General features: G+C 41.8%; 1 protein-coding gene across 4 annotated transcripts in view; it reads right to left on the reverse strand.

The window, feature by feature from the left end:
- LOC140476562 (eIF-2-alpha kinase GCN2-like) overlaps nucleotides 1-27,107 on the reverse strand; it is a 122,586-nt gene that overhangs the window by 29,062 nt on the left and 66,417 nt on the right. For all 4 annotated transcript variants that reach the window (XM_072569360.1, XM_072569361.1, XM_072569363.1 and 1 more), the window contains 11 exons: nucleotides 26,972-27,076; nucleotides 25,078-25,141; nucleotides 23,793-23,872; nucleotides 22,503-22,604; nucleotides 17,363-17,413; nucleotides 11,253-11,489; nucleotides 9,638-9,713; nucleotides 6,417-6,538; nucleotides 6,028-6,077; nucleotides 4,069-4,237; nucleotides 2,884-3,000 (listed from right to left, as the gene is read on the reverse strand). In XM_072569360.1, coding sequence (XP_072425461.1) covers nucleotides 2,884-3,000; nucleotides 4,069-4,237; nucleotides 6,028-6,077; nucleotides 6,417-6,538; nucleotides 9,638-9,713; nucleotides 11,253-11,489; nucleotides 17,363-17,413; nucleotides 22,503-22,604; nucleotides 23,793-23,872; nucleotides 25,078-25,141; nucleotides 26,972-27,076 — 1,173 coding nt within the window. The remainder of the gene's footprint in view (nucleotides 1-2,883; nucleotides 3,001-4,068; nucleotides 4,238-6,027; nucleotides 6,078-6,416; nucleotides 6,539-9,637; nucleotides 9,714-11,252; nucleotides 11,490-17,362; nucleotides 17,414-22,502; nucleotides 22,605-23,792; nucleotides 23,873-25,077; nucleotides 25,142-26,971; nucleotides 27,077-27,107) is intronic.

Raw genomic sequence — 27,107 nt, forward strand, 5'->3', positions numbered from 1 at the left:
TCTTTTGCCTTATCGTCAAAGATAGCAAATACATCATTCCTGTTGGGCAGGACAAGTGTTTACAAGATCTCTTTCTCAACATTTCCTAGGTCCCAGTGACTCAACTCACTATCAGTCACACTTTTCCTTTTCCGTGCACATCCTTCACCCTGGAGTGTGATTACATGCTGAATAAAACCAAACAGAAGCTCTTCCCACTCCCTTATGTCTCAGAATCTCTCTAATCCATACTCTAGCTCAACGATCTACTGTCAGACAGATCCAAGATGGACACAGCTCTTGCAGACATGTTTAATCAGGACAGTTTCACCACAAACTTCCACATTTTGCTGTCCAGACACAGAACTTTATCATTTTTTATAGCTAGCCTTGTGTCATTTATTTATTTAATTAATTTAATCAGATCTAAGCTCTGCAGTCCCGCCACATCCACTCATTAACGCTGTTGGATAATTAAACAACTCACTGGAGATGGAGCTCCACAAATATCCCCATCCTCAATGGTGGGGGAGCTAAACACATCAGTAAAAGATAAGGCTGGAGCATTTGAGACTACCTTCGGCCAGAAACACCAATTGGAAGGTCCAGCTCATCTCCTCCAGTGGTTCTCAGCATCATGGATGCCAGTCTTCAGTCAATTCAATTCACTCCACATGATATCAATAAACAGCTGGAGGCAAAGGCTATGGGCCCTGACAATATTCCGGACATAGTACTAGATTTGTACTCCAGAGCTTGCCATACCCTAGCCAAGTTGTTCTAATATAGCTACAACACTGGCATTTACCAGATAATGTGGAAAATTGCCCAGATGTGCCCTGAACACAAAAAGCAGGTCAAATCCAACCCAGCCATCCCCTTATCATCCGTAAAGTGATAGAAAGTGTCATCAATAGTGCTATCAAGCAGAACTTGCTCAGCAACAATTTCCTCACTGACACCCAGTTTGGGTCCTGCCAAGGCCACTCAGCTCCTAACCTCATTACAGCCTTGGGTCAAACATCGGCAAAAGAGCTTAAATTCCAGAGATGAATTGAGAGTGATTGTCCTCGACATCGTGGTCACATTCAACCAAGTGTGGCATCAAGTCTCCAAAAATGGAATCAATGGGGTAGGAGGAGGGAAACTCTCTGCTAATTGTAATCATACCTAGCATGTAAGTAGGAGATTGTGGTTGCTGGACATCAGTCATCCTCACCTCCAGGACTCCTCAGAGTAGTGTCCTAGACCCAACCACCTTCAATTGCTTCATTAAATGACCTTCACTACATAATAAGGATGGTGATTGCACAATGCTCAGCACTGTTTGCAACTCCTCAGAAACTGAAACAGTCCAAGTTTCACAAGACCTGGACAATATCCAGGGTTGGGGTGACAAGTGGCAGGCAATGACAAGCTCAAAGAAGAGACAATCCAACCAAACTCTTGCCATTCAATGGCATGACCATCATAGAAATCTCCCACTAATCAACATGCTGGGGAACACCATAACACCATAGACCAGAAAATTCACCTGACCCGTGATATTAATAAAGTGGCTATAATAGCAAGTCAGAGGCTAGGAATACTGCAGTGAATAACTCACTTCCTGACTTCCCAAAGCCTACCACCATCTGCAAGGCACTAGACAGGGGTGTGATGGAGTACCTCCCACTTGCCTGAATAAATGCAACTTCAACAACAATCAAGACTTTTAGTACCATTCTCGACAAAGTAGCCTACTCAATTAGCGCTACATCCACACAAATCCACTCTCTCCACCACCAATATTCAGTAACCTGGTGTGCACCATATAAAAGATACACAGAAATTCAAAGTTCCTCAGACAGCACATTCCAAAACCAAGACCAATTCCAACTAGAAAGACAAGGGCAGCAGAAACATGGAACACCACCACTTTCAAGCTCCCCTCCAAGCCATCAGCTTGACTTGGAAATATATCGCCATTCCTTCAGTGTTGTTTGGTCAAATTCTAGAATTTTCTCCCAGATGGCACTGTGCGTCTACCTGCCGCATATGGACCGCAGTCATTCAAGAAGACAGCTCACCACTACCTTCTCAAGAGCAATTAGGGATGGCCAGTCAATGTTGGCCAGCCAGCAAAGCCAATGAGTCAAGATTAGAGTGGTGCTGGAAAAGCACAGCAGGTCAGGCAGCATCCAAGGAGCAGGAAAATTGACATTTCGGGCAAGAGCCCCTCATCAGGAATGACTCTAATCTTGACTCTAATCTCCAGCATCTGCAATATCCACCTTTGCCTAGCAAAGCCTATGAGCCATGAGTGAATTTAAAAAATTAATCAGTGACTATTTATAACTATACAAAGTGATTAAACCATTTCAGCTGTAAATTCAATACTGTGTTCATTCTTGTCTGGTACTAATTTTAACAACTGCCCTGGTTTATAGAAAATATAAACTTAAAACACACTAAACGATCACACATCTGCTTACCTAACAAAAGCCTCTAGATCTCCACTCTCAGGTCTCATGTTCCTTCTCTTGTTCAATAAAAAGAACAGATCATCATTTCTTTGTTTCATATTGCCAACTTTTCTCACTCCCCAAATTCCCTAAGGAAATAATACTTACTTAATCTAATAAGAAGTTAAGTATTATGACCAACATTATGTTTTTGAGCTGAACTTCAGGTTACTAACTTCCTATCCATTTTCTTGATGAGTACAAAGTTCACATGAGAAGTTAAAGAAACCAAAAACAGTTAATTTACCTGGACATCTTTTCGCTGCACATACTGCGGAGGTTGCTAGAAACTCTCATGGTTAAAACACAAAGCATGCAGAACAGAACAATTTTGGTTGGCATCCTTCTCATTTTGCTGCTTCAACAATGGCTGCAACTTGAGCAGCCCCACAGAACTCACCATAGAATCACACAGGATGTTACACACTGGCTGGAGCTTGTCTTCTGGTATCCCACAATGCAACAGCACTGCTTTCAACAGACTGGTATGGTTCAGATAGATGCTGTAATTGAGTTCCTAGAAAACAAGTGCGTGCAATAATCACTCAAGGGCTGCATGGCCAAAATTAGAATTGTAAACATTAGTACAACCTCCTGATTTTAAAAAGAAGAAAGAGAACTATTGGAAACATGCCCCCAATTTAAAATGCTTCATACTTTTACATTGGAATAGCAAGTTGTCACAGAGTGTTATCATTTCTAAGTGGATATCTCAAGTCAAAAACAGTTCTCAACCCTTGTAACAGCACTAGTCCTGACTATGGCAAAGCATTGACACAGCCACTCCTTGTTTTCTGTCCTTTTCATGAGCAATGACTGATTGGCTGTAAATGGGAGCACTACAAAAGCAGTGACAATGTCCAGCGGCCACTTCTTCCTGATCTAGCCAAGATTATTTCAGTTCTAATCCTATACACCCACATTATGGAGCACCAAGTTATCAAAGAATTAGTGTTGTTTAATTATTCATTATCTATTAAAAGCTCAAGATCAAACCAGCTTCTCAGTTGCTAATTTTATATAGAGGAAATTAGTCTCCAGCATCTGCAATCCTCACTTTCTCCTAGTCCCTGCCTTTGCCGTATTAAAAACCTAAGGCATACTCTTTACTAAAGATCACCCATTTCAGAACAGCTGCACATTAGAGAGATCACGATTGGTTAGGAATCTTCTATACTCAAACAGGCGGAACGAGGAAGATAATGAAAAAGAGTTACATTGCACTAATACTGTGCTATTCACATTACTAGGTACCAAACAGGCAATGAAGTTGTGGGAAAATACAGTAGGAAAGCGTACATAGCAATATCCCAAAAACAGCAAGGAAGAGAGATAATCAATTTTGTTTTTTTGTTTAGGAAGTAAATAAGGTTGATGTTAGAAATCGCTGTTTTAATTCCAGTCAGCAAAATTGCTAATTTATCACAAATTTAGACAACTAAGGTGTAAGGATACACCAAACCATGTCATGAATAATGTCCTAACATTTAGATGAGACTGTAAGTTGCAAAATGTTCACTCCTAAAGACAAAAAATAAACTGTATTGGATGAAATGAGTTAACAACAAATGGACTAATTTCCCACCTGAAGTACAGGAAATTCCTGAATAATTTCGAAAACCGTGTAGATCACCTCTGCATCTGGCAGTAGGTTGTTTGTGATTGGTGTGACAATGTCAAACGCACATTCCAAGAGTTCTCTAGGGTGACTGCGGTCCGGCTTTCGGGGTCTGAATACCCGTTCAATGCAGTACCTTGTGACCAAAGAAAAGACCAACTTGGATCAAAAACAACTTACATTTTTAATGCACGTTTAATGAAATAAAATTTTATTCACATTGACTTATAAAAGTAAGTGACGCCAAGTCACATCAGACAGAAGACTAAGAGCTTAGCAAAGGTTTTAATAGGAGCTTTAAAAGGAGAAAAAGGTAGAGAGATGGAATGTCTAAGGAGGGCCAAGGCAACTGAAGCCATAGGTTGCTGTAGTGCAGTGATGAATAGTAGGGATGCTGGAACAGCTGGAATTAGGCAAGTACTGATATCCTGAAGGGATTAGGTGTTGCAGATGGAGACAAAGACATGGAGGGTTTAGGAATCAAGGGTAATAATTATAAATATTGAGCTAGTACTTGTCAGGAGTACAATGATGATAGACAAGCTTTTGTAATAGCAGATACAACAAAGATTTTTGATGATTCCAAAGTTAACAAAAGGTAGAAAGAGGGAAGCTGGAGGCAACAAAACCACTAAAGAGGATTTAAGTGGCAGAACAACTGAAGATGGGACAAAATCAAATGATACTACTGAAGTGGAAAGAGGTTGTCATTGTGATAGCGTAGGTTGTAACCCAAGACCCTGGTTGGTTAGTTGATGTCATGGATTAATAATGCAGTAATCCTTTGAGTTTGCGGTGTTCTGATGGGAACCAGGAAAACAGGATGGGTATTAAATTACACTTGAGAAATAGAGTCAAGAGTGCTGGACTCATGTACAAGGAGAGATCAGCAACACCCATGAGGACAGAGAGAAGGGGAGATTTGGCTTGGTGGCCTAAGGAAAGGGAGGCAAACTGATCTCAAATCTTGATGACAAAGAATCTGCAAGGTCCTCGTAATTGTCATTCGGGGTGATGGTTGAGGAAAGAGGAAAGAAATGGTTTAAGGTGGTCAAGCAAGGTTTTTAACCAAAATAGAGTGTTAATATCAAAAATGACTATACCTCCTTCTAAGCTTCGCCATAATATACAAAACACAAGATACAAATGTTTAGTTACAAAATAAAGCTCTGCCAAGCATGCCATTAAGTGCTCGTGCTTAAATACGAAACAATCCCTGTATACTAAATACAATCAACCGTACCCCAACTCAGAAAAGGTGAAATAAAGTAAGGCTCCCTCTCCACTGATCCATAAATTCTCCTGGCCAAATTTAGCTTATCTCCAGTACTTTATCCTATCAATTTGTCATACTTCAATCTCAGAACAGCATTCCACTGCACTAAAAGCTTCAGTTTCATGTCATAGCCACGGCCTCCAAGATTCCTAATTTAATACAACTTGTGTCAACCCAAAGTATTTACTCATGCTTCATGTCCATTGTGAACCAGGCTATATCAAACCAGGCCAGCTGAATCGAGAAAATATTCAGAATGTGACAAGTGTCCTGAGCTGACCTGCTGCCCACTCCTCCCTCACTGTGGCACCAGAAGCCCCTGGCATCATGTGATATATTCTGTTAGAACACTGTCATGGAATCAATATGTGGAAGTGTGGGGTTACTTCTCACTCAGATTACAGTGACTGCGTCTTACGTCAGGCTATCATCCACGGCCAGTTAGCGAGAGGAAAAGCCAGTTGGTCAGAACTAGATACTTGGCCATTGCTCAGGACTTCAGTCCACAGCTACAGAGGCAAAGTGTATCACCACAACCTAGACCAGTCAGCTTAGCACAAACTGTGAAACTAACAAAGCCTTCACATGTCAGGTGGATAATAGTCTTACGAACTGCGCCATAAAAGCAGTTAGTGACCGTTTCTGCTCACCTTTTCAAACTAGTGATGTTGTTTCTTGCCACAAATCGTGCAAATGGTATCTAAAACAATTTAAAAAAACATAACGCAATACTCTGTGGTAGATAAAGTACAGAATAAGTTTTTAAAATTTAAACTTATGCATTTTAAAAGAAACATTCTTTCAAAATTTTTCAAGTTAAAAAAAACGTGTAGTCTTTAACAAATAATGTAGAGAACTACTCTGGAAAGGATCTACAAACACAACTTTATTTACTTTGCTGAGAACAGAAGAATCACTACCAACTTAGGAGAACACAACAAATATGGAGGATTATGGCTATTCAGCAGCTTCAGGTGAAGCTAAACTCAGACATTCATTCAGGGAGACCAACAGCATCAACGCACATGACACAACTTACCCGGAGGTCGTGGGGAAGCATAACCAGCATGCCACTATGGTCCATGAAATAGGCTCCCTCACTACCTTCATACAACTTCTTGTTCTTTGGCATTAATAGAGGTGTGTGCAACCAGGTAGCTCCTGTGAAAGATTACAAACTTAAGTTCGGAGGTAAAGCTTTGTACCTCCAATTAGTCAGAGAAATGTTTAAAGTCTAGGGAAAAGGCATTTCAGTAAAGTAACACATTTATCCAGTGAGTGAGGTGAGGAAAGATATTAAATCAATTATCATAGATGTTGGCTAATTCAATACATGAAGAAAGTGAGGACTGCAGATGCTGGAGATCAGAGTCAAGCATGTGGTGCTGGAAATGCACAGCAGGTCAGGCAGCATCCGAGGAGCAGAAGAATAGACATTTCGGGCATACGCTCTTCATCCAGAAGGGCCTATGCCCGAAACGTCGATCCTCCTGCTCCTCAGATGCTGCCTGACCTGCTGTGCTTTTCCGGCACCACACTCTCGACTCTAATTCAGTACATGAAATGATAGATCATACAACACAAAATGACATCATTTTGGCCTAGTGTGCCTGTTTGAAACTTCTTTGACAGAGCTATCTAATTAATTTCACAATCCTGTTGTTCCCCCCCAGCTTTGCAAATAATTTTCCTTCACTTACCGACAGAATTCTCTTTTTAAGATTAGTGCATCTGCCTTCACATGTTCAGATAGCATTTTCCAAACCACTGTGTATTTAATAGGTTTCACAAAGTTTCCCTGTTTTTCTTGCCAATTAACTTCAATCTGAGACCCTTTTACCAATGGAAACTGCTTCTTCCCATTTACTATGTAACTATTTATGATTTTGAACTTTACCACCATATCTCCTTGCAACCTTTCCATTCTTAGGAAACAAGCCCAGCTTCTCCAATCTCACCATACTTCATCCTCAGTACTAGTTTAATAAGTTGTTTCTGCAACCACTATTGGGCTTCGATTCCTTTCTAAAACATAGTGGAAAATTGAACACAATGCACCAGACAAGCCTAACTAAAATAAAATAGCTTCAGTTTTGCCTTTCATGTTCAGTGCCCGCATGCTTCAACTGTTGCTAGTGATAGCAGGGGGAGGGGGGAGGGGACAGTATGAGCAAAGGAGAGAACACATGTGGGCGACAGCACGTGAGCAAGGAAAAGCAAGTGTCCACGAATGCAGGAGAGGGAATGCATGCAAGGGAGACCATGGACATGGGAAATAGGGGGATACAGCAGGAGGGTAAGTGACCACAAGTGAGGGAGAGAGCATGAGAGAGAGAGCGAGTGCGAGAGAGAGAGAGAGAGATGGTGAAGGGTGGAAGTTCACAAGAAAGGTTCAAAAGGGAGATGAGGAGAATGCTTTGAAAAGAGGGACTGTTCAGTGAGTTGAGGATACAAAGGTTGGGATGACAGGTAAGTGAAGAGACAAGAATTAGGGTAGAGTAGAGGTAAGAGTGTGCACATACGCGTGTGCGTACATGCATGTGTATAGAGGTATGTTGGGAAGAAGGGCATGTTTGAGAGTTTGTTCATGTGTGCGTGTGATGTGTGAATTGCCAGTAGAGAGCCTTCATCAAGTCTTCAATCATTGGGGAAATTATGGAGAGTTGGGGTCCATAACATTTTTTGAAAAAAATTTTAAAACACAGATTTTGATACTTATTGATCTATAATACTGTCAGAATGGGGTCATACTGGAGAAAACTTTGGTTAAAAACAGTTTTAGAGGCCTCCAACAAGAGTCAGATGTCTGAAAGTCGCCACACAAATAGTTAAGGTGGTAAAGAAAGCATATGGCATGCTTGTCTTTATACACCGAGGAACTGAGTACGAGAGTCAGGATGTCATTGTGTAGCTTTATAAGACAAATTCTGCTCACCACATCACAGGAGAAATATGGAGGTTTAGAAGACTGTGCAGAAGAGGTTTTACAGGGATGCTGCCTTGATTAGAGAGTATGAACTGCAAGGAGAGGCTAGAAAAACTCGGGTTGCTTTCTCCGGAGTGGCAGAGGCTGAGGGGAGACTTGATAGGAGTCTATAAAATTATGAGATGCATAGATAGGGTTGACAGTCAGAATTTCTTCCCCCCCGCCCAGAGTTGAAATATCCAATATTAGGGGCATGCATTTAAGATGTGAGAGGCAAGTGTTTTTACACCGAGAGCTTAGGAGTCTGGAACGTATTGCCACAGATTGTAGTGGAGACAGATAAGATAGGGATATGGACCAAGGGCAGGTAGAGGGATAAGTTTAATTTGGCATCATATTCAGCACAACATCGTGTGCAGAAGGGCCTGATCCTGTGTTGTATTGTAGTATGACCATCCTTTTCTAACATATACACCCATATATTTATGATGAAATCCTTGTAAATTGTCTCTCAGTCTTCTCCAGTGCTTTAAATGCTTTTGACACAATGATGGCCCTGAACTATACACAGTACTTGAACTCTATGACTCTATTAAAATAAATCAAATTGGCTACAGAGAACACACAGAACAAACACTAGACAGAATCAAAAGATAGGAGAAAGGATGGATAGCAGATGCTGGAGAGTCAGACACAGCAGGTCAGGTAGTATCCAAGGTGCAGTAGAGTCAATGTTTTGAGCATAATCCCTTCATCAGGAATGTGGAGGGGGAAACGGGCTGAGAGATAAATAGGAGCATGGGGGAGGTAGGTGGGCTGGCAATAGATGGATGAAGGTGGAAAATGATTGTGATAGGTCGATGGGGAGGGTGGAGTGGATTAGATTAGATTAGATTACGTTTAGATTAGATTACTTACAGTGTGGAAACAGACCCTCCGAAAAGCAACCCACCCAGACACATTCCCCTACCTTTACCCCTTCACCTAACACTACGGGCAATTTAACATGGCCAATTCACCTAACCTGCACATTGTTTGCACTGTGGGAGGAAACCGGAGCACCCAGAGAAAACCCACAGAGACACGGGGAGAATGTGCAAACTCCACACAGTTGTCTGAGGCAGGAATTGAACCTGGGTCTCTGGCACTGAGACAGCAGTGCTAACCACTGTGCTACCATGCTGCCCACAGTAGGTGGATAGGTGGGGAGGAAGGTGAAGACGGTCAAGAAGGAAGTGCCAAGTTGGAGGGTTGGATCTGGGATGGGGGTGGAATTGGAAATTGGTGAATGTTGATGCGGTGTGGTTGGGCTAGTCGAAGTAGAGCATACTCACCATGCCTTTTGAACACACGACACACTGTCTCATATACAAAGTGCCGGAGGATGGCGTGGTGCGTTGAAAAACTGCCCTGAAGAAAGAAAGCCACTTCAATTTGTTTTTTTTTCAAAAACATGAATTATAATCTGACTGCATCAGGCATGGACCTTTCAGAATGACCACAGATAACATACCTGCAGAAAAGGAGGTTAGATTAAACCCCATTACTGCATGGTTTCTGACATCTGATCATTTTTTCAAACTTACTGCCAGCAGCTGGTCAGAATATCAGCACAAGTGAATACTCATGGCATTTTTATTGGTATAAGGTCAGAATTCAATAGTTTGTGAATTGCTCTCCAACCACCTTCCACATATGCTATAAATTCTGTGTCTTACAATCTTATACTCCACAACCACCTGATGAAGGAGCAGCGCTCCGAAAGTTAGTGCTTCCAAATGAACCTGTTGGACTATAACCTAGTACTGTGTGATTTTTAACTTGGTACACCCCAGTCCAACACCAGCACCTCCAAATCACACATACCCACCATGCAGTGTAGAGGAAGGGCTAATGTTTTCAGTTTTAGCCTTTTAAAAATCTTGCAAGAGGAGAAGATTTACAAGGAGATTGTGGATGGGAAATGTCGCAAAGCTTCATTTAAAATTGATGACCAAGATCTTTATTATCCTATTGAATAGTACAGGGCCAGGGAGAGCAGGTGCGTGAAGCCACACCGTCAATAAAGGAGAGTGGGATGGGTAAGGTTTGCCTTTAAACTGACGCATAACGTTTTAAAGAGGGCCACAAAGGTACAGGTACCTAAAAATCTAAGATGATCGCGTTGATGATGCTGTTGCCTCTCAGACAGTAAATAATAATTTATTTGGAGCAGGGAAATTGGTTTTAGCAGGTGGGAACCAACAGGCAGTCTTGAAATCTCCAAGTCCACACCTCCCATACCCTGCCCATCTGAACCGTTAGCTGGTGTGATTTTCAGCAATATGATTTCCCTGGGATAAATCACCAGTGTAAATCAGGAAACTACATAATAGAGCCAATATTTTGTTGTGTGCACACAATATAAAATACAAACAGGTAAGGCTGATAAGAATGAAGTTTTGTTTCTGCTTTTGGCAGGTCTCTGGTGGCGTTCTAATGCTGAATAATGTAACATGCATGTGTCATTACTGTACTGGACTTCTTAATATTACAGATGAATATAACATATTAGAAAAGACAGGGTTATAAATATATCACACCATAGCAGCCTCTTGGGATTCAGAGCATAATTATTTATTTTGCTTTATTCTTCTTGTTACATTAACTTTAAACCTGCTGACAAGCTCTTAATCACAAGTGCATTATTACTATTCTATTTCAATTTGGCGGCACATCACTGTATCTGAATAAAGCCAAATCAAGACAAGGTGAGCTCCAAGAAGAGATCATTGACTTGAAATGTCAACTCTGCTTCCCGCTCTAGAGGTGCTAGCAGACTTCCATTGTATTTCAGGTTTCCACTTCAGTTTTGCTGCATCTGCAATATTTTGGTTTGAGGTTAAGTTTAATTCTATTCCCAATAGATTCAGCAAGTGCAGTGACAGTGATGCAGTGTCAATTTCCTACCTTGTGAACATCAATATCATAGGTGAAATCCATGGCAGGGGTGATATGCTGGGAGAAGATTTGGGTGACCAACGTCCGGTAAACTTTGCTACTGGTGTTCGCCAGTGCGTGGTGCAGCATTTCATGAAGTTCTGATTCCTCCATCTGGGGTGGGGGGAGATGCTTGCTTTTCAGCAGCTCTACTGCGGTGGGACGTTTTGCTGGGTCGTGATTTAACAGCCAGCCGATGATCAACCTCTTTAAAGAGAACGGCAACAACAAAACATTAACTGTGGATCAAAACCGATTTCATACATTGCCCACCTCCACATGGAAATGGATAGAGCTGTACAGGAGCTGGATTAGGCTATTCATCCTCGCAAACCTGCTTCATCATCCAACAGGTGAGGGGATTGGTCATTCTGGACTGAAACAAGGAAAGGTTTCTTCATTCAGTAATTTGCAAATCTGGAATTTTCTAACCCAGAATGCTGCAGATACACAGTCTATGATCATGAGATGAATTTGGGGAAAGAAAAGAAGGTCAAGGAAGATATAAACTTAACCATAATATTGAATAACAGCCACATAGCCTTCTGCCCTTCTTTCTTTAAACCGCTCTTATAAATTAATTTTTGAAGATGACATTCTGATAACAATCCTCTTAAAAATGAATACACATTCCTCAAGTTATGATTCCAAAATGGAATGTAAAATGGTGGCTCAGTGGTTAGCACTGCTGCCTCACAGTGCCAGGAACACGGGTTTGATTCCACCCTCGGGCAACTGTGTGTAGAGTTTGCACATTTTCCTCATGTCTGCGTTGGTTTCCCCCGGGTGCTCTAGTTTTCCTCCTACAGTCCAAAGATGCGCAGATTAGGAGTATTAGCCATGGAAAATGCAGGATACAGGATACAAGGATTTGTTTGGGGCGGGGGTACTGTTTCAGTGTACAACTCAATGGGCCAAATGATCTGCTCCCACACCAAGGATTATATGATTCGATCCAAATGGGGCCTTATAATTAAGCCTCTAAACAACTAATGCATAAATTGTACTTTGTACTGCAAGTAAGTAACTCTATTCAAGGTGCTACAATTTTATTACAATACAGGCAGAGATGTATATTTACATAGCAATCAGTGTTGCAGTAGTGCATACCAACTATCTGGTGCACCACAGCAACTCACGAAGGCTCCTTCGACATCACCTTCCAAACCCATGGATTTACCACACAGACAGACATGAGCAGCACAACATGGGAATGCCACCATCTGCAATTTCCCCTCCAAGACACACTATCTACTGACTTGGATCATCATCATTGTTCCTTCACCATCGTTAGTTAAGTGCTAAAGAAGTCCACTCACCACCACCTTCTCAAGGGCAACAAATGGTGGCTAAGCCACATTGTCTGAAAGCATTAAAACAAAAGGCAGTTGGCAGCAGGTTCCATGCTCTAAACACTGAGTAAGAAGTGCCTCATTATTTCCCTATTAGGTTAATTAATATCGATATTAATAATACCTATATTGGACAACATAGGTAGGGAAAGGGATGGGGATTTAAGGCAGAAATCAGGGAGCTAGGGTTGAAGCTTAATGCTAGAACAGAGTTGTTATCTCTGGTTTGCTGCCCATGCCACGTGCTAGTGAGGTGAGGAATAGGGAGAGAGGGGAGTTGAATACGTGGCTACAGGGGAGGGTTTCAGATACCTAGATAATTGGGGCTCGTTCTTGGGTAGGTGGGACCTCTACAAACAGGATGGTCTACACCTGAAACAGAGGGGTACCAATATCCTGGGCGGGGAAGATTTGCTAATGCGCTTTGATAGAGTTTAAACCAATTCAGCAGGGGAATGGGAACTTAAATTGGAGCTTCAGTGTCCAGGAGGTTGAGAGTAGTGAGATCAGAAATGAGGTTACAAGGTCGCAAGAGCTCACCAGCAAGCAGGAAGGCAGTTTGAAGTGTGCCAGGAGCATCCGGAATAAGGTGGGTGAACTTGCAGCATGGGTTGGTACCTGGGATTTCGATGTTGTGGCCATTTCAAAGACCTGGATAGAGTAGGGACAGGAATGATTGTTGCAGGTTCCGGGATTTAGATGTTTCAGTAAGAACACAGAATATGGTAAAAGGGGGAGGTGTGGCATTATTAGTCAAGGACAGTATTATAGTGGCAGAACATTTGAGAACTAGTCAACTGAGATACTGAGGTTCGAAACAGGAAAGGGGAGGTCACCCTATTGGGAGTTTTCTATCAGTCTCCAAGTAGTTCCACAGATATAGAGGAAAGGATAGCAAAGAAAATTCTGGACAGGAGTGAAAGTTACAGGGTAGTTGTTATGGGGGACTAACTTTCCAAATATTGACTGGAAATGCTATACTTAGAGGCCTTTAGATGGGTCAGTTTTTGTCCAATGTGTGCAGGAGGATTTCCTGTAGACAAGCCAACAAGGAGCAAGGACACATTGGATTTGGTACTGCAGAATGATCCTGGTCAGGTGTTAGATTTGGAGGTAGGTGAGCACTTTGGTGATAGTGTTCACAATTCAGTTATGTTTACCTTGGCGATGAAAAGGGCTATGTATATACTGCAGGGCAAGAGTTACAACTGTGGGAAACACAATTAGGCAAGATGAAGGATGCATAGGATGGGGAAGGAAACTGCAGCGGATGGGCACAATTGAAATGTGGAGTTATTCAAGGAACAGCTATAGTGTGTCCTTAAAAAGTATGTACCTGTCAGACAGGGAGCAAGTGATTGAGTGAGGGAGCCGTGGCTTGCTAAAGAAGTGCAAACTCTTGTCAAGAGGAAAAAAGGTTTATATACAGATGAAACGTGAAGGCTCAGTTAGGGCGCTTGAGAGTTACATGTTAGCCAAGACAGACCTAAAGAGATGGCCAAGAGGAGCCAGGAGGGGACATTGGAAGTCATTGGTAGGTAGAATCAAGGAAAACCCTAAAATCTTTCTGTAGGTATATCAGGAATAAAACCATGACCCTGAATAAAACCAGAGAAAGATGGGCCAATCAAGGATAGTAGTGGGAAGTTGTGCATGGAGTCCAAGGAGATAAGGGAAGCGCTAAATGAATATTTTTTTGTCAGTATTTTTTACTGGAAAAACACAATGTTGTCAAGGAGATTACTGAGAAACAGGCTACTACACTAGACAGGATTGAGGTTCATGAGGATGAGTTGTTAGCAATTCTGGAAACTGTGAAAATAGATGTCAGGTGGGCCAGATGGGATTCATCAGAGGATTCTCTGGGAAGGCAGGGAGGAGACTGCAGAGCCTTTGGCTTGGATCTTTATGTCATCATTGTCTACAGGAATAGTGCTATAAGACTGGAGGATAGCAAATGGTGTTCCCTTGTTCAAGAAGGGGAGTAGAGACAACGCTGGAAATTGACCTTACTTCAGCTTTGGGTAATGTGTTGCAAAAAGTTATAAGATATAGGATTTATAATCATCTAGAGAGGAAGAAGTTGATTCGGGATAGTCAACACAGATTTGTGAACAATAGGTCGTGCCTCACAAACCTTACTGAGTTCTTTGAGAAGGTGACCAAACAGGTGGATGAGGGTAAAGCAGCTGAAGTGGTGTATGTGAATTTCAATAAGGCGTTTGGTCAGGTTCCCTATGGTAGGCTGTTGCACAAAATATGGAGAAATGTGATTGAGGGAGTTTTAGCAGTTTGGATCAGAAATTGGCTAGCTGAAAGAAGACAGAGGGTGGTGAGTGATGGGAAATGTTCGTCCTGGAGTGGTATACCGCAAGAATCTGTTTTGGGGCCACTGCTGTTTGTTATTTTTATAAATGACCTAGACGAGGGCGTTGAAGGATGGGTTAGTAAATTTGCAGATGACACGAAGGTCGATAGAGTTGTGGATAGTGCTGAAATATGTTGCAGGTTACAGAGGGACATAGATAAGCTGCAGAGGTGGTAAATGGAGTTTAATGCGAAAAAGTGTGAGTTGATTCACTTTGGCAGGAGCAACAGGAATAAAGAGTACTGGGTTAATGGTAAAATTCTTGATAGTGGAGATGAGCAGAGATATCTCGGTGTCCATGTGCATCGATCCCTGAAAGTTGTCAACCAGGTAGATAGGGCTGTTAAGAAGTGTGTTAGCTTTTATTGGTAGAAGGGTTGGGTTTCATGGCCACGAGGTCATGCTGCAGCTACACTTGTAGTATTGCGTACAGTTCGGGTCACAGCATTATAAGGAGGATGTGGAAGCTTTGGAAAGGATGCAGAGGAGATTTACTAGGATGTTGCCTGGTGTGGAGGGAAGTTTTTATGTGAAAAGGCTGAGGGACTCGAGGATGTTTTCGTTAGAAAGGTTGAGGGGGGACTTAACTGAGGCATAAGATAATCACAGGGTTAGATAGGGTGGACAGCAAGAATGTTTTTCCTTGAATGGTGATGGCTAGCACGAGGGGACATAGTTATAAATTGAGGGGCGATATAGGACAGATGTCAGAGGTAGTTTCTTTACTCAAAGTAGGAGGGTATGGAACACACTACCTGCAGCAGTATTAGACTTGCCAACCTTAAGGGCATTTAAATGGCCATTGGATAAACATATGGATGAAAGTAGAATAGTGTAGGTTACATAGTCTTCCAGACTGGTTCCACAGGTCAGCACAACATCCAGGTTCGAAGGAACTGCACGGCGCTGTAATGTTCTACGTTATTTTACTAAATTCCTTATCAACATGGACTACACTGTTAAAGCTTCCAAGTGGAAACGTTTTCTCCACATCTAGCTTTTCCAACACATTGATCATTTTACAGACCTCTTTTAGGCTTCTCTCAGTCTTTGCTTTTCAGCCTCCATAGATTTTTAGATTGGTTTTTCTTTACTTTTTAAGGTATCGACTTAACGTCAGTTCATATTTATGTACATTTAAGTTATTTTGACACTTAACTGCCCAACTAAAAATGTTGCAGTATTTATTGCTTTTTTATTCATTTACAGGATTTGGGCATCACTGGCCAGGCCAGTACTTATTGCCCATCCCGAATTGCCCAGAGAGCAGTTCAGAGCCATTGCTGTGGCTCTGGAATCTCACATACACCAAACCACATAAGAACTGCAGTTTCCTTCCCTAAAGGATAATTGTGAACCAGATGGGTTTTTCCAGACAATTGACACTAGTTTCATGGTCATTATTAGACTCAATTCTAGATTTTAATTGAATCTGAATTCCATTGTCTAACCCAGCTCCTCTGATCATCACTGGAATCTCTGGATTAATAGGCTAGCGATAATACCACTAGATCATTGCCTCTTTATTGACATTATCTTCAAAGTAATTAAACATCCCAAAGCATTCACAACAGCATCATAAAATAAAATATGACATGGAACCACACAAGGATATATTAGGTCAAATGAACAAAACTGCTTTAAAGAGACAGGTTTTAAAGGAGGTAAGTGAGGTTTCATGCTGCGAACTGTAGGGAGGAATTGAAGAGCTGAGCACCTACGCCACTGAAGGCAGTGGTGGAGCAATTGAAGTCAGGGGCCAAATTGGATGATACCTTGACTCTCACAAACAGATTACAAAGGTACAGATGGCTGAGGCCATGGATGGCGAGCTCAGCATAAGCTATGTACCCAAGTTTGTACTGTGTGAAACTGTTGGTACGGAGTCCAAATCATGAATGCAAATTGTCAATAACAATGGCCCCAGCAAGTAATTGTAAAACACAGCTTTCAACCTGCCTCCAATCTGAATAACTACCTTTTATTTCCACTCTCTATTTCTTATTTTCCATGTCAAATTTCAATCCATGCAAATTCTTGTTATTTGACTCCATATGTCCTAACTTTGGTCATGATTTTTGACCTTGACACTGCACATTGCTGAAACCTTTCCTTTCAGGATGTCAGAGCACAACCGTTTGAAAAGTACCTTACCCTAGCCTTTTGCTAACTCAAGAAAGTTGTTTTGAGTGGCACAACAAAATGAGTTGGAGTACTTTGCTGATAAATGGTGAATTTCTGCTTTAGAAATACTTGAGTTCCATTCCTGGAAATAAAAACTGCCCGCTCTACAATCTACGAGCCAGAGACACTCTCTAGGTCATAATAGTGCATGGAACTGCAGTAACCAGAGACTGTACCTGTTTTGAACATCTTTCTTCTTCAAAATCTTCAGGAAACTCAATTGTTGGCTGCAAGAGGAAAAAGTAACTTCAATTAGAAAATTCCTTCCAGTGTTTCTCTATCAGGTACGTGATATTTCATCCCTAGGTGCACCAATGCAACAAATAAGATTACACAGGGCTATTCTGAGCTGCCACAAGATGAGAGAACGATGCAAGGTTCCCTCACATCGCCACTACTCACCACAGCCTGACATTCCAATCAATCCACAAATTGTGCACATCGACACAATTGGATCAGACTGTACTATCTTTTCCCTTTCACATTCAAATGCTCCCAACATTTGTTCCCTTTGCTCATGACTGTAAAGTTTAGGGTGTGAGCCAATGGTGTTTTTGTTTCAAATATTGTGCTGAGGCAAGAGAAGCTAGTGCAAAGGTAATGGGTCATCTTTCATTTTCTGACATTCACCAAACCATTGTCAGGTCAGATGTCAACCCAAACCTCAGAAGAGCACCAATCAACGTTAGGATGAGAGACAATTTAACACAGTTTTCAATTGAGAGATTGGGTTAATGTTTTAACATGTATTTTACATGCGTCACTATTGCTTCTGTTTTTGATTAAACCCACAAATCTGAAAGTGTTTTTTTTAAAAAGTCTACATTGAGAGGTGTTACAGGGAGATAGTCACACTTCAGGTACAGGAAAAAGGTAGCTGGGTTGCAGTCAGGGGACAGAAAGGAAACAGGCAGAAAGTGCAGGGACAATTCTGGCCATTCCCCTCAATAATAAGTATACAGCTTTGGATACTGTTGCGGGGGATGACTTACCAGGGGTAAGACGTGAGGTACAGGTCTCTGGCACAGAGACTGTCCCTGTTACTCAGAAGGGAAATGGAGGGGAAGAGAAGATGAACAGTGCATTCGTCATCAGGGACTCCATAGTTAGGAGGACAGATAGGAGATTCTGTGAGAATGAGAGAGACTCGTGGTTGGTGTGTTCCCTCCCAGGAGTCAGGGTTCACTATGTCTTGGATCGTGTTTTCAGGATCCTTAAGGGGGAGGGGGAACAGTCCAAAGTCATGGTCCACATAGGCACCAGTGAAATAGGTAGGAAAACAGATGGGGATTTTAGGCAGAAATTCAGGGAGCTTAGTGCTAGAACAAACAGAGTTATCATCTCTGGATTGTTACTTGTACCATGTGCTATCAAGGCCAGGAACTGGGAGAGAAAGGGGTTGGCTACAGGAATAGTGCAGGAGTGAGGGATTCAGATATCTGGATAATTGGGGCTCATTCTGGGGTAGGTGGGACATCTACAAACAGGATGGTCTACACCTGAACCAGAGGGGTACCAACATCCTGTGGGAAAATTTGCTAGTGCTCTTTGGGAGGGTTTAAACCAATTCAGCAGGGGGATGGAAATCTGAATTGTAGCTCCTGTGTACAAGAGGTTGAGAGTAGCGAGGTCATAAATCAGGTTTCAAGGTTGCAGGAGTGTATCGGCAGGCAGGAAACTGGTTTGAGATGTGTCTACTTCAACGCCAGGAGCATCCACAACATGGTGGTGAAGGGGCAGCATGGTGGCTCAGTGATTAGCACCGCTGCCAACAGTGCCAGGGACCTAGGTTCAATTCTTCCCTCGGGAAACTATCTGTGTGGAGTTTGCACAGTCTCCCTGTGTCTGCGTGGGTTTCCTCCGGGTGCTCCAGTTTCCTCCCACAATCCAAAGATGTGCAGGTCAGGTCAGTTGGCCGTGCTAAATTGCCCATAGTGTTAGGTGCATTAGTCAGGGGTAAATATCAGGTAGGGGAATGGGTCTGAGTGGGCTACTCGTCGGAGGGTTGGTATAGACTTGTTGGGCTGAACAGCCTGCTTCCATACTGTAGGGAATCTAATCTAATCTAAACTTGCAGCATGGAAAGGTACCTGAGACTTCGATGTTATGGCCTTTTCGGAGACATGGATAGAGCAAGGACAGGAATGGCTGTTGCAGGTTCTGGGGTTTAGATGTTTCAGTAAGTACAGGGAAGGTGGTAAAAGAGGGGGAGGTGTCGCACTGTTAGTCAAGGATAGTATTACGTGGCACAAATAATGTTTGTTGAGGAACTCGTCTACTGAGGTAGTACGGGCTGAGGTTGGATACAGAAAAGGAGAGGTCACCTTGTTGAGAGTTTTCTATAGGCCTCTGAAAAATTCCAGAGATGTAGAGGAAAGGATTGAAAGGACGATTCTGGATAGGAGCGAAAGTAACAGGATAGTTATTATGGGGGGCTTTAGCTTTCCAAATATTGACTGAAAATACTATAGTTCGAGTACTTTATGTGGGTCAGTTTTTGTCCAATGTGTGCAGGAGGGCTTCCTAACACAGTATGTAGATGGGCCAACAAGAGGTGAGGCCACACTGGATTTGGTACTGGGTAATGAACCCTGCCAGGTGTTAGATTTTGGAGGTAGGGGAGTACTTGGGTGAAAGTGACCACAATTTGGTTACGTTTACTTTGGCAATGGAAAGGGATAGGTAGATACCATAGGGCAAGATTTATAGTTGGGAAAAAGACAATTCTGATGCGATTAGGCAAGATTTAGGATGCATAGGATGGGGAAAGAAAATGCAGGGAATGGGCATTAGAAATGGAGCTTATTCAAGGAACAGCTACTCTTATCCGAGGATTCTCTGGGAAGACAGGGAGGATATTGCAGAGCCCTTTGGCTTGGATCTTTATGTCGTCATTGTCTACAGGAATAATGCCAGAAGACTGGAGGATAACAAACGATGACCCTTGTTCAAGAAGGGGAGTAGAGACAACCCTAGAAATTTTTGACCAATGAGCCTTACTTCAGATGCTGGAAAGGATTATAAGAGACAGGATTTATAATCATCGAGAAAGGAATAATTTGATTAGGCATAGTCAAAATAGTTTTGTGAGCAGTAGGTTGTGCCTCACATGCGTTACTGAGTTCTTTGGGAAGGTGACCAAACAGATGGATGACGGTAAAGTGGTTGATGTGGTGTATGTGAATTTTAGTAAAACATTTGATCAGGTTCCCCATGGTCAGCTATTGCATAAAATATGGAGAAATGTGATTGAGGGTGATTTAGCGGTTTGGATCAGAAATTGGCTAGCCTAAAGAAGACAGAGAGTGGTAGTTGATGGAGAAACGTTCATCCTGGAATTCAGTTACTAGTGAGAGGTGTACCGCAAGGATCTGTTTTGGGTCCACTGCCAAGTGTAAATTTGCAGATGACACTAAAGTAGGTGGAGTTGTGGACCATGCTGAAGGATGTTGCAGGTTACAGAGGAACACACAAGCTGCAGAGCTGGCTGAGAGATGGTAAATGGAGTTTAATGCGAAAAGTGTGAGGTGATTCACTTTGGAAGGAGTAACAGGAATGCAGAGTACTGAGCTGATGGTAAGATTCTTGGTAGCGTGGATGAGCAGAGAGAGCTCTGTGTCCATGTACATAGATCCCTGAAAGCTGCCACTCAGGTTGACAGGGCTGTTAAAAGGCATACGGTGTGTTGGCTTATATTGGTAGAGGTACTGAGTTTCAGAGCCACGAGGTCATGTTGTAGCTGTACAAAACTCTCTTTCGGATGCAATTTAAGTGTTGCGTACAGTTCTGGTCACCGCTTTATAGGAAGGATGTGGAAACATTGAAAAGGGTTCAGAGAAGGTTTACCAGGATGTTGCCTGGTATAGAGGGAAGGTCTTATGAAGAAAGGCTGGTGTACTCGAGGCTAGTTTCATTAGAGAGAAGGTGATCAAGAGGTGACTTAATAGGGGCATACAAGATCATCAGAGGGTTAGATAGGGTGAACAGTGAGAGCCTTTTCCTTGGATGGCAATGGCTAGCACGAGGGGACATAGATTTAAATTGAGGGGTGACAGATATAGCACAGATGTCAGAGATAGTTTCCTTATCCAGAGGGTAGTAGGGACGTTGAACGCACTGCCTGCAACAGTAGTAGACTTGCGAACTTTAAGGCCATTTAAATGGTCATTGGATAAACATATGGATCATAGTGGAATAGTGTAGGTTAGATGGGCTTCAGATTGTTATATCAACCTGTGAAACCAAGGAGGGCCGAAGAGCCTGTACTGCACTGTAATGTTCTATTTTCTAAATTTACACAAAGCATCCGTAGATTTCAAAATTTCACATTCAATGGATTACTGTCCAAGTGTGTTTTTGGTACACAAAAACAATCAGAAAACAACAAACTGCATTTACACAGGGCCCTCAATATAATAAAATGACACAAGGTCCATCACAAGAGCATTCAGAAATAAAGTATGACACTAAGCCTCATAAGAGAAAGTGAGATCTGAAGATCAGAGTCGAGAGTACGTTGCTGGAAAAGCACAGCAGGTCAGGCAGCATCAGAGGAGCAAGAGAATCGAGATTTTGGGCCAGAGCACTTCTCCAGCCTGAAATGTCGATTCTCCTGCTCCTCTGATGCTGCATGATCTGCTGTGCTTTCCCAGCAACACAGTCTCGACTAAGCCACATATCACCATCTTAGGGGAAGTAACTAATAGCTTTGTCAAAGAGAGATGGCAGTATCTTTTAACAGTATCTTAGAGGAAAGAGAGGTAGAGAGGCTTAGAAAGGAAGTTCAAGACATTGGCAGCTCAAGGCCCCACCAAAGGTGGAACGATTAAAATTAGAGACCAAAATTAAAGATGTGCAGGTTAGGTGAATTGGCCATGTTAAATTGCCCATAGTGTTCAGTGATGTGTAGGGGAATGCATTAGTCAGGGGAAACGTAGAGTATTAGGGTAAGGGAATGTGCCTGGGTGGGATACTCTTCGGAAGGTTGGTGTAGATTTGTTGAGCCGAATAGCCCGCTTCCACATTGTCAGGATTCTATGATAGAAAAGCACAAAAAATTTCAAGGATTAAAAAAAAAGACTAAGCGTAAACAATTAACAATATTTAAAATGGTGCAACTCCTTTGGCTCCTGGACTGCATATAATGGAGACAGACAAGATTTCCTGCCACTCAACCTAGCGTTGTAATTTGGACACACACACAGAAATTAAAAACACAACTTAGTTATTTCTCTGAGGCAGAAATGAATTTATTGATGATGACTATGAATTGAATTCCAATACATTTCTGTTAAGGGTCACTGTGCCAACACTTACCATTCGTAATTTGCTGAGAACAGAAATCCTTTCAGATGTTGTGTCCATGGGATGATACGACATCTCAAAGAAAATAATTCCCAAACTGAACAGATCCACTTTCTGGAAGAATGGTAGTAAATAAGCTATAGTTTCATGAAGTAACGAACACGCACAAGCACACATTTTCGTTTGTAGTCACATATGATTCAGATAAAGCAGTGGCATAGGCAGGGAATTATCATCACTACTTATTACACAGTGCAAATCTTAACATCTATTCACAGATTTTCTTTCAAAATTAATAGTTCTATGAAGCCAACAGGTTCACGACGGGTTTAAATAAACTTATCGCTAGACATTTGCTATAATGCAACTTTTTAAAAAAACTCATCAGTAGCTGGGATCACATCGGCAACAAAACACAGTTCAAGGAATGAAATTTCACCACTTATCAAACATTGATGGTTTGGGATTTTCCACTGTGAACATTCCTAGTGACAGTGACACTTACCTCAGCAGCAATTCAAGCAGTTACCAGTGTGTCAAACTAACCTCATCAGGACCGGTTAAATAGCAAACATTTATGATCTCAAAAATAAATACCTCAGCACCATATACATTGTTGTGGTTCTGTTCGCCGAGCTGGGAATTTGTCTTGCAAACGTTTCGTCCCCTGTCTAGGTGACATCCTCAGTGCTTGGGAGCCTCCTGTGAAGCGCTTCTGTGCTGTTTCCTCCGGCATTTGTAGTGGCCTGTCTCTGCCGCTTCCAGTTGTCAGTTTGAGCTGTCCGCTGTAGTGGCCGGTATATTGGGTCCAGGTCGATGCGGACAGCTTGAACTGACAACCGGAAGCGGCAGAGACAGGCCACTACAAATGCCGGAGGAAACAGCACAGAAGCGCTTCACAGGAGGCTCCCAAGCACTGAGGATGTCACCTAGACAGGGGACGAAACGTTTGCAAGACAAATTCCCAGCTCGGCGAACAGAACCACAACAACGAGCACCCGAGGTACAAATCTTCTCCCAAACTTTGAACCATATACATTTTCTAATCAATGTTTTCAGAGCTGTTACGACACACAGGAACAGATGGGACTTGAATCCGGGCCTCCTGGCTCAGAGCAGGGACACTACTGAGGCACCACAGGAGTCTTCACTTCAGGATTATATAATATAAACAGAGATGCACTACAGATATGATACTTAAAGAATGAGTGATTCACAAGTAGGCAAGCAGCTGACCAGTGCCAATAGGTAAGTCTGGCATTTATTATTTTTGCTCATGATTAAAAAAAAACAACAGATTACCTGATTGTAGGAGGCTTTCGTGTTACCCTGTACTTCAGGGCTCACGTACAAAGCAGTGCCAACCATTCCAGTCAGATTCCCTGTAAATGAAACAAAAACTGATCTGTAACCTTCAGTGATTCATATTGATCCCAGGAACTGTCGCCTCTCAAACAGAGATTCACAGCTTGAATGAAGGATTTGGACTGTTTGGATTCCATCCTTTTTCCTGTAGATGGGATGTGGAATGTTTTATTTGAATGTGTAAATTTTCTGGACTTATTTGGTGATATTGGCTGAGGAAATCTTGCTTTTCAAGCAGTGGTGAACCACCAGAACACACAGCCACTTGGTTTGACCTAAAGGGCAACAATTCTGAGAGTAAAACACCTCTTCGTTTCCACATTAGGTTTTCAGTAACATACAATTACTCAACATGATTTATTCATTCTTGAGATGTGGGCACTGCTGGCTAGGCCAGTACTTCTTGCCCATTCCTAATTGACCAGAGGCAGTTAAGAGCCACCACATTTGTGGGTCTGGGTCAGATGTAGGTCAGATTGGGTAAGGATGGCAGTCCCTTTCCCAAAGGACATTAGTGAACCAGATATAGATTTCTCAATAATCAATACCGGTTTCATGGTCATTATTAGACACTTAATGTCTGATTTTATTGAAGTCAAATTCCACCCTTTGCCTTGGCAGGATCCAAATTAGAGTCTCCAGAACACTACCTCGATCTCTGAATTAAAAGCCTAGTGATAGTACCACTTGGTCATCACTTCTCCCAACGTAAACAATATCACAATACTCTTTAAAGAGGGGTCAGCAAGGTTACCAAGCATCGTATTCAAAAACGATGAAGATATGATATTTTGTTTTGAAAAGGTTCATGTTAAGATTATGCACCCATATCTTGGAATACAATTTGTATTCACAAGATACAAGGAGGCAAAAATACTTCCAACTCAATGAAACTGACACTTTAAAATGCATCTCAGGCAAATGGAAATATTGAGGGAGCAACCTCATAGATAAGTGACACACTCAAAGTGTCAAAATTAGCATTATTTTGTTGATATTGGGGGTCAAATACCTGGCCTTGCAGGGCTGTGACTTGCCCACACAGCCTAGTTCAACTGGATTAAAATTTCCTGCAAGTCTAATCATCAAGTAATTGGATCTTTCCATGGTATACCTGTTTCCTATCCTTAAATTAATTGATTATGTAGGAGCTGGAATGTAAACCGTTTTAACCCAACCTTCACGTCACACAGTCATACCCCGATTCGGGAAACAGCCTCACCTGCTGGGTCAGGTTTGATAAAATGAATGGATCCACTGCCTTCTGTTTCCTGTCTGTCACCTGCCTGTGGGAAAGAATATTTTAAAACCAAGAATTGTGCTTTTTGTTTCTGCAGGTAGGCACACTAGGGGAAAAAAAAGTAAATAAACTATCATGCAAACATGCAAATTATAAGTAGGAGTAGACCATTTGCTCCAGTACTTCGTGAGATCACAGCTTATCTAGTTGAAGCCACAAATCAACATCCCATAGTACGAGATTACTCTCTTGGCACCTGTATCTAACTAAAAAGCAGAAGTTGCTGGAGAAACTCAACAAGTTTGGCAGCATCTGTGGAGAAAAAACGATTTCCAGCATTTGCAGCTCTTCGTACAAATTGTGCATCGCACTCTTGAAAATGTTAATTCAACCAGCATCCACAGTCTTTTGGGGAATTCTAATCCAGATTTTCACTACCCTTTATGTGACTAAGTGCTTCCTGCTTTTATTTCTGCATAGTCTAGCTCTAAGATTGTCTCCTTGATCTGGATTCTCACCACTACAGGTTTCCTGTAGCAACCTTAACAAATCTCTTTATCATTGTCTGTGCTTCCTAAAATCACAGGAATACAAGTTTATGTTCTCTTTTCCACTTACTAGTCAGCTAAGATTCTTGATTACCATGGAGATGACAGATTATCGGGGATATGCAGGAACGTAAAGTTGAGGTTAAAATCAAATCAGATTTTAATTGAATGGCTGAGCAGATTTGAACGGTCAAGTGGCCTACCCTTATTCCTTGTTTATATGTACTGATTGGTAATGAACAAAATGCAGCAGAGGCAGGTCTTATCACAAAAATCCAAATTTTACAAAGGTTAGAAAAATCAAGAAGGGAAGTAGGACAGTATCTTTTCACCAAAGACATAAAAAATGAGTAACAAAGTTTCTGGGAAAGCTAACAAAATGGATAATTTAAACATCCTCTAAAAGTATGGAAAGTTTCTAGAAAGTGAGGATGAAGAGGAGACTGTTGAGAAGATTGGTAACAGCAGCTTGATCAGTCAGAAAAGAATGAGCTGATTTGGCCAACAGCAGTTTCCTCTAACTAAACATTATTTTCCACAGTTCTGTATTGAAGCATGACTTTTAGAGTGATGCTTATTTAAGCGATCAACATGCGAATACCCAGAGGTTGTCACTAAGCATAGGTTCTCTACATCAAGATCGATCTTTATTGAAGATCCTATGGCTTTTTTAAACAGAATCCACGTACCTCACTTGTACTTGTGTTATGTTTAGTAAGTAAAAGAACATTATTAGAGCCTGGAATAAGTGGGAGGTTTTAGCTCGTAGAAATCTCTTAGCTAACCTAGTCATCAGTTCCTAAAGCTGGCAGTTGAGGGGGAAACTGATCCCTCCCACCTGATGAGGGTTTTTACAATCTGACAACACATTGGCAATGAAACCTGTTTCACATCTACCAGAGGAATAAAAGCAATTGTCAGGTATTTGGCAAGGCATTACAAAGTAATTTTGAAAGCTCAGTCTCCTAGATGTCCTGAATTTGAATATTTTAAAACTGAAAAATAATTCCTTGATTATAAAGTATAAATATCGTGTGCATACGCAGGATAAGCACATTCCTCAAAAAGTACACAGAGCAAACAATAATCATTCCCAAACACTGACATAACTGCAACACACCAAGTATTGTACACAAAAAGGGCTTCCATCTTAGGTAAAAACATTCCTGATGAAGGGCTTTTGCACGAAATGCCGATTTTCCTGCTCCTCGGATGCTGCCTAACCTGCTGTGCTTTTCCAGCACCACTCTAATCTAGACTTGGGCTTCCATCTTCGTCTATCCATGTGAGATGTATAATGTTTACTTCCTTTTCTCGTCACTTCTTACCGGATTAGCCAGATGATCTGTGGCTAAGCCAAAATCCCCTATTTTCACGTGATCATTGGAATCCAAAAATATATTAACAGGTTTCAGATCTCGATGAATCATGCCCTGAAATGACAAGGAACAGAGCAGCTGGTCA

This window comes from Chiloscyllium punctatum, chromosome 4 (assembly GCF_047496795.1).
Source record: "Chiloscyllium punctatum isolate Juve2018m chromosome 4, sChiPun1.3, whole genome shotgun sequence".
In the NCBI taxonomy this organism is placed as follows: domain Eukaryota; kingdom Metazoa; phylum Chordata; class Chondrichthyes; order Orectolobiformes; family Hemiscylliidae; genus Chiloscyllium; species Chiloscyllium punctatum.